Below are 6,957 nucleotides of genomic sequence, written 5' to 3'. Positions count from 1 at the left end.
GATAGATAGATAGATAGTAGATAGATATGAGATAGATAGATAGATAGATAGATATGAGATAGATAGATAGATAGATAGATAGATAGATAGATAGATAGATATGAGATAGCTAGATAGATAGGAGATAGATAGATAGATAGATAGATAGATAGATAGATAGATATGAGATAGATAGATAGATAGGAGATAGATAGATATGAGATAGATAGATAGGAGATGGATAGATAGATAGATAGATAGATATTAGATAGATAGACGGATATGACATATATACAGTAAACAAGAAATGGATGACAAAAACAGAAGACGGAAACGGGAAAGAGAAAGGCGCAGCGTGTCCTTCCTGCGCTGGTGTCTCTGGCCGCGCTGGAGGTGTCTGTGCTGGAGGCGGAGGTGATGTGTCTGAACATGTCAGGAGGCGGCTGCCACTTCCTCATTCACTTTCCTGCCTCAGTCCTGGAATTACCCACTGGGAGGGGAGAGCTCTCAGATGATCTCCACCTTCCTCCTCCATAAGGAGCCTACTTCTTCTCTGGATGCACAGAAGAGCAGTGGTGTGTGTGGTGGCCCTCGTCACAAGCCTGGTCCTTATACCTGTCATCTGTGTCGCCCGCTCTGCCAACATACCCACTTCACAGAAAACAAGCATGAAGCCTGGAAGACCCTCCTGGAAAAAGCTGCAGCCCCCAGGTAAGTAACCAGCCCCCTCATAGTTGTAGTGTAGTCTAGGGTCGAGTTCGGATGTGCTGGACCCTTCATTAGGAATAAGTTCTACATTTAACCGAGAATTGGTGGTAGTGTTCTACAGATGTAGCAGAGTTGAATGTGTCATTTTCTACCTTTTGAATGCGGTGTGATGAGATAATGCTGTCGGATTGCCCGCTGTCCTACGTACAACCACAGGATCTCACCGTCCTGTGCTACCTCTTCGGGACGTGTTCATACACAGCAGATCCGCTCTGTGTTTATTTCATTATACTGAGCGTTTTGTATCCGGGAAGGTTATTACGGCTGTTTAGACTTAGGCGTCCTGCACACGATCGTTTTTTTCCCCCGTTTACTGGCTGTTTTTTGCGTTCATACGGTCCGTATACGGAACCATTCATTTCAATGGTTCCGCAAAAAAAAAACAGAATGTACTCCGTATGCATTCCGTTTCCGTATTTCTGTTTTTCTGTTCCGTTTAAAGATAGAACATGTCCTATTATTGCCCGCAAATCACTTTCCGTGGCTCCATTCAAGTCAATGGGTCCGCAAAAAAACGGAACACATACGGAAATGCATCCGTATGTCTTCTGTTTCCGTTCCGTTTTTTGCGGAACCATCTATTGAAAATGTTATGCCCAGCCCAATTTTATCTATGTAATTACTGTATACTGTATATGCCATATCGAAAAACGGAACAGAAATGGAAACACAATGGAAACAAAAAACGGAACAACGGATCCGTGAAAAACGGACCGCAAAACACTGAAAAAGCCATACGGTTGTGTGAAAGAGGCCTAACAGAAACCGAGCTGTGGAAAGTATGTATCTTTTTAGCCTCTGAATGCAAACAAAAAAATTTTTGTGCATTGACAGCATGCAGAGATATTGAAAAGGATAAGGAATTGATACCGAAAATATATTAGAAAGTTCCAGGGCTTTTTATTTCACAGTGATTAAGCCCCTCAAAGGCCAGGGTCATTCGCCATACATTCTGCTGCACATTTTTTTTGTTGTTGTTGAGCTTTTAACCTCTTGTTGTCAGATTGTGGATCTGCCATTTATCGTGGCGCTCCATTAATTCATTTACACCCCCCCCCCCCCACTGAGATCCTGGCTCTTGCAATGGGCCCCCCTATAGAGGGGCCCACATCAGTCTTGTAAGGTGGGCATCATTTACATTACTGGACCTAGGAAGCTCTTGTCTTATCTTACATTATAAAAAGGACATAGCTGGTCATTTATACACAAAACAGAAACCCCCCCCCCCCCCCCCCACCACCCCCGCCCCTCATGGACCACTCACCCCCTACCCATCAAATTCTGATGACCGAGCAGGAGCTCCCTAAATTCTGGTAAGTCAACGCAAGATATACCGTAAATGCATAGAAAAAAATAAATAGATCTATATTTTTTTTAAATTAGATGCTGTGTCTTTAAATATAATTTAAAGCTACAGGCACCTAAATGAAAATAAGCTAAGGATCTAAAAAGCAAAAAAAAAAATGCCTATTAATGATGATGTATCACGCAGAGTCCTATGCGTATCGCATATTTGCCATATTCATCGGAGAGATATGTGGGTAGTTCATTATTCTGACATCAGATGTATATGTAGGTCACCTGACTAATTATCCCAGTATGTAAGTGTGACGTCGGCAGTAATTAATTGGTGTGACCCAGTTATTCTAGGTGTGAAATTGGGTCACGTGGCCTTAATAATAGAGAATAATCCTTAGAATAACTTTCCGGTTTTCAGTCATAAGTCCCGTGAAGGGCGTAGACGCCGGTTACCCGCCGTATCCCTTCATTGCCAAGTAGATTTCGGGATGCTTATGTGTAGGTGAGGACTCCTTTGTTTTTTTTGGGGCGTACTGCTCCTTTGTGAACGGGCGTTCGCCGCCTAATATAAAAAAATAATACTAATAACTTCCTCTTCTCATGGCAGACAAAGAAATCGTAGTGGAGGTGGCGAAGCAGCTGCGCCTGATCGGCGACAAATACAATATGAAGCAAAAAATTCTCAACATCGTGACCAAGATCCTGAGTCCGGGAACCTGACTGGGCGTGACCAGTATGGATAAAAAAGCAAAAATGGGATGAAAATGCTACAAAAAATTATCAAAATGGGATACACGCTCTACAGGGGGGCGCCCGAGGAGGCACCTGCTCAACCGGGATATTCGTTGATGGGATGAGGCCTACGTGCCGCCATGTTGAAAGCTGTTTTTATTTACAAGCCGGAGTGTATATAGAAGGAGCAGTTTCGGGGGATCAAGAGTCGCCCAGGGTTGCCGAGCAATGGTGGAAAACGAAACTTCGGAAAACAGACTGGACTTTAGACGGGAGATTAACCATTAACCGTCTGCCTGATATTGAACCCTACTGTATGTAGTCACGTATACTGGAGCGAAATCGCAACAACAGTCTGTGAAATGGATACAATGTTTCTATTGATGTACAGGACTTAAAGGGGAACTCCACCAGAGTCACTCCAGTTTCATTATTCCGGCTCGTCTTTGAAGAATTAATGTTTGTTTCTATCCTCGACGACTTTCTTCAGTCTTTTCAGTTCGGGTTTCTTGGACGTTATTTCACTTCCCGTCTCGGTGACCACCCTTTGGGCACACGTGGCTCGGAGAACTGGTCACAGGAAGTGCTGTCTAATATACTGTATCAGTTTGTTCTAGGTTCCTTGGTACAAGACAAAACATATTGAGGATTTCGGATAGAACAAGGGGGGGAAGGTGCTATCAGTGTACGGGGAGGGAGGCCGAGGAGGACATGATGGGAGAGATGGCGGTGCTAAGCTTAGAGGATGTTTATAGGATATTAAATAAATAACTTATTTCTACATTTCCATGTTATGAGAGCGTCTCATCTATTTATTGTGTTATATTCTATGTTTTTGTTGTATTAATGGACTGTTTGGGGCAATTTTGTAATTTTCTACATTTGTATGCTAAAAATGTGTTTGCAAAAATAAAAATAATTAAGTGGAATTTCTAAAATGATGACCTTTTTCTGTACCTTTTACATAACACAAACAAGTACCTACTATACTAACATCCCCCAGTATCTACAGTAACATTAAATTAACCCCTACTACCCTGTCACGTTATGCGCTTTCACTTATCCAAGCCGTTCTGGACACATTGTGCTTCATGACAGTGGTAAATTTGAGTTGATATTTTCCACCCTTAGGCCTCTTTCACACGGGGCGTGTGCGCGTTTGCGGATCCGCAATACACAGGGTACCGTTCCGTGGGCATTCCGCATCACGGATGCGGACCCATTCACTTCAATGGGTCCGCAAATCCGGAGATACAGAACGGAACCCTACGGAAGCACTACGGTTCCGCAAAAAGATAGGACATGTTCAAGTGAATGGGTCCGCGATCCGCTGCGGCTGCCCCGCGGACTGTGCTCGTGCATTGCAGGCTCACAGCACGACCACGGAGCGCACACGCCCGTGTGAAAGAGGCCTTAGGCCTCATGCACACGGCCGTAGCCCCTATAGCGGCCCGCGAACAACGGGTCCACAATACATGGGCACCGGCCGTGTGCTACCTGCATCACAGATGCGGACCCATTCACTTGAATGGGTCCGCAATCCTGAGCTGCGGTGCGGAACGGAGGCACGGAACCCTACGGAAGCACTACGGAGTGCTTCCGTGGTGTTTCTTTCCGTGCCTCCGCACCGCAAAAAAATAGAACTGATCACAGATCACAGACCTATCCACGGTCTTAACCTATCTCGATCCGTCGCGGCTGCCGCACAGATGGTGCCCGTGCATTGGGGACCGCAAATTGCGGTCCCCAATGCATGGAACGGCCGTGTGTAATAGACCTTATTTATAAAAAAAAAATCCCAAATTTACCAAAATTTTTGAAAAATTTGCAATTTTGCGCTAAATCATGAAGCCCCTTTACTCTCAAGATTTGTGGGGTCCCAGAGGATGGATCCACATTGATTATAAAATAATAGTTTATCCTAGCATGCCCTCATTTAATCACATGGGAATACCCCTTAGCCCTTAAGAAATTGGGATAGGACAGCGCCATACATACAGTTGTGGCTGTGTTTGGTACTGCAGTCTCAGTCAAGGTAATGGGCTGGGCTGCAGTACCAGGCACAGCCACAACCATATGGACGGCGCTGCACCCACATAAACAATGATGAGAAGGGGGTGACTTTATGCAAATGTTTCCTAAAGTGGGCATTCATGGTGACATTGCTTAAACCTTTCTCACAGATGTGGAATCAAATCTTGCAGTATATTCATTGTTCGCCATCCATCCACCCCCCAGGACTTACTTGGCAGAAACTCAACATGAAGCCACCTATGAAATTAACATTGTCTGTGTCCAACGTGGTGATTCCATAATTTTGGCCAGGGGTTGTACAAGACAATCAGCAGTGAGGAGCCCATGTACCAAGCTCTTGGGGGAGAGATCCAGGAGGACATCTTCAGGCTGGGGCCTTCTGGTATCACCCTAGCCCTGAGTATATGCACAGCCGGCACTGTCTCTAGGACTTCTACTACAAGCAGCAGGAAGAGATGCCAATAAAATACTGGACAAGAGACCACAAGTGGAGGACGTGGAAATTCACGTGGTTCCAGAACCAGCGTCATCTATGAGGTGAGCAGGAGAAGTTGGTCTGAGCTGGTTAAACAGGCACTCTGGGGGTGATGGTGCAAAACAGGGGTGGCCAACCTTACAGACCCAAAGAACCCGGAAAAAAAAACGTATGACTGCCAGGAGCCACAAGCTATACGTATACACAAATATACTGCAATTGAGTTTTCAAACATTTAAAAGTGCATTTAAACCACCTTTCCTACTTGTAATGTAGACATCTTTAGTGAGACTTCTGGCAATCTTTGTTTTTCACAATGTGTTTCAAATCTGGCTTGTATTCAGTCCGCCCCCGGGCTCAGATGACCACCCCGTGCTCAGATGACCACCCCGTGCACAGATGTTCGCCCATGCTCAGATGACCGCCCCGTGCATAGATGTTCGCCCATGCTCAGATGTCCGCCCCATGCACAGATGACCACCCCGTGCACAGATGTTCGCCCATGCTCAGATGACCGCCCCGTGCATAGATGTTCGCCCATGCTCAGATGTCCGCCCCGTGCACAAATGTCCGCCCATGCTCAGATGTCTGCACATGCTCAGATGACCGCCCCGTGCACAGATGTCCGTCCATGCTCAGATGTCCGCCCATGCTCAGATGACTGCCCCATGCTCAGATGACTGCCCCATGCTCAGATGACTGCCCCATGCTCAGATGACCTCCCTGTGCACAGATGACCGCCCCAAGCTCAGATGACCTCCCTGTGCACAGATGACCGCCCCATGCTCAGATGACCTCCCTGTGCACAGATAACCGCCCATGCTCAGATGTCCGCACATGCTCAGATGACCGCCCCATGCACAGATGTCCGCCCATGCTCAGATGTCCGCACATGCTCAGATGACCTCCCCGTGCACAGATGTCCGCCCATGCTCAGATGTCCGCCCATGCTCAGATGACTGCCCCATGCTCAGATGACCTCCCTGTGCACAGATGACCGCCCCAAGCTCAGATGACCTCCCTGTGCACAGATGACCACCCCATGCTCAGATGACCTCCCTGTGCACAGATGACCGCCCCATGCTCAGATGACCTCCCTGTGCACAGATGACCGCCCCATGCTCAGATGACCTCCCTGTGCACAGATAACCGCCCATGCTCAGATGTCCGCACATGCTCAGATGACCGCCCCGTGCACAGATGTCCGCCCATGCTCAGATGACTGCCCCATGCTCAGATGACCGCCCCATGCTCAGATGACCGCCCATGCTCTGAAGACACCCCCACCCCCATTCTGAGATCATGTGTGGAGGGGTTGATTTGACATAGCGGAGATATGAGCATGGGGTGTCTTATGTGGGCACTGGGGGGGCTTATTTTGTGGGTCTGATGAGGAATTGGGGGTCTTATCTGAGCTGGCACCCCCCTTCCCCCCCAATACTTAAAAAAAAATGGTACCCCCTCACAGTAGTATTGCCCTTATTGTACAACCTTCACGGTAGTTTTGTACAAATGTGTGCCCCCTCACAGTAGTTATGCCCACATTGTGCCCTCTCACAGTAATAATGCCCATGGTGCCCCCTTCACAGTAATAATGCCCATTGTGCCCCCTTCACAGTAATAATGCCCATTGTGTCCCTTTCACAGTAATAATGCCCATTGTGTCCCCT

General features: G+C 47.0%; 1 protein-coding gene across 1 annotated transcript; it reads left to right on the top strand.

Moving 5' to 3' along the window:
* Nucleotides 1-351: 351 nt before the first annotated feature.
* Nucleotides 352-3,704, top strand: PMAIP1 (phorbol-12-myristate-13-acetate-induced protein 1). Its single transcript, XM_044292651.1, has 2 exons — nucleotides 352-690; nucleotides 2,654-3,704. The coding sequence occupies exons 1-2, from the start codon at nucleotides 537-539 to the stop codon at nucleotides 2,764-2,766; spliced, it is 267 nt and encodes an 88-aa protein (XP_044148586.1). The 5' UTR covers nucleotides 352-536; the 3' UTR covers nucleotides 2,767-3,704.
* The last annotated feature ends 3,253 nt before the right edge of the window (nucleotides 3,705-6,957 follow it).

Source organism: Bufo gargarizans, chromosome 1, assembly GCF_014858855.1.
Source record: "Bufo gargarizans isolate SCDJY-AF-19 chromosome 1, ASM1485885v1, whole genome shotgun sequence".
NCBI lineage: Eukaryota > Metazoa > Chordata > Amphibia > Anura > Bufonidae > Bufo > Bufo gargarizans.
Note: the sequence above shows the minus strand (reverse complement) of the source record. Positions and strands in the feature narration are given on the sequence as shown.

Coding starts and splice junctions, on each gene's coding strand:
- PMAIP1 (XM_044292651.1), top strand. CDS start 537: ATGCACAGAAGAGCAGTGGTGTGTGTGGTGGCCCTCGTCACAAGCCTG. Junction 691..2,653: donor GAAAAAGCTGCAGCCCCCAG/GTAAGTAACCAG, acceptor TTCTCATGGCAG/ACAAAGAAATCGTAGTGGAG.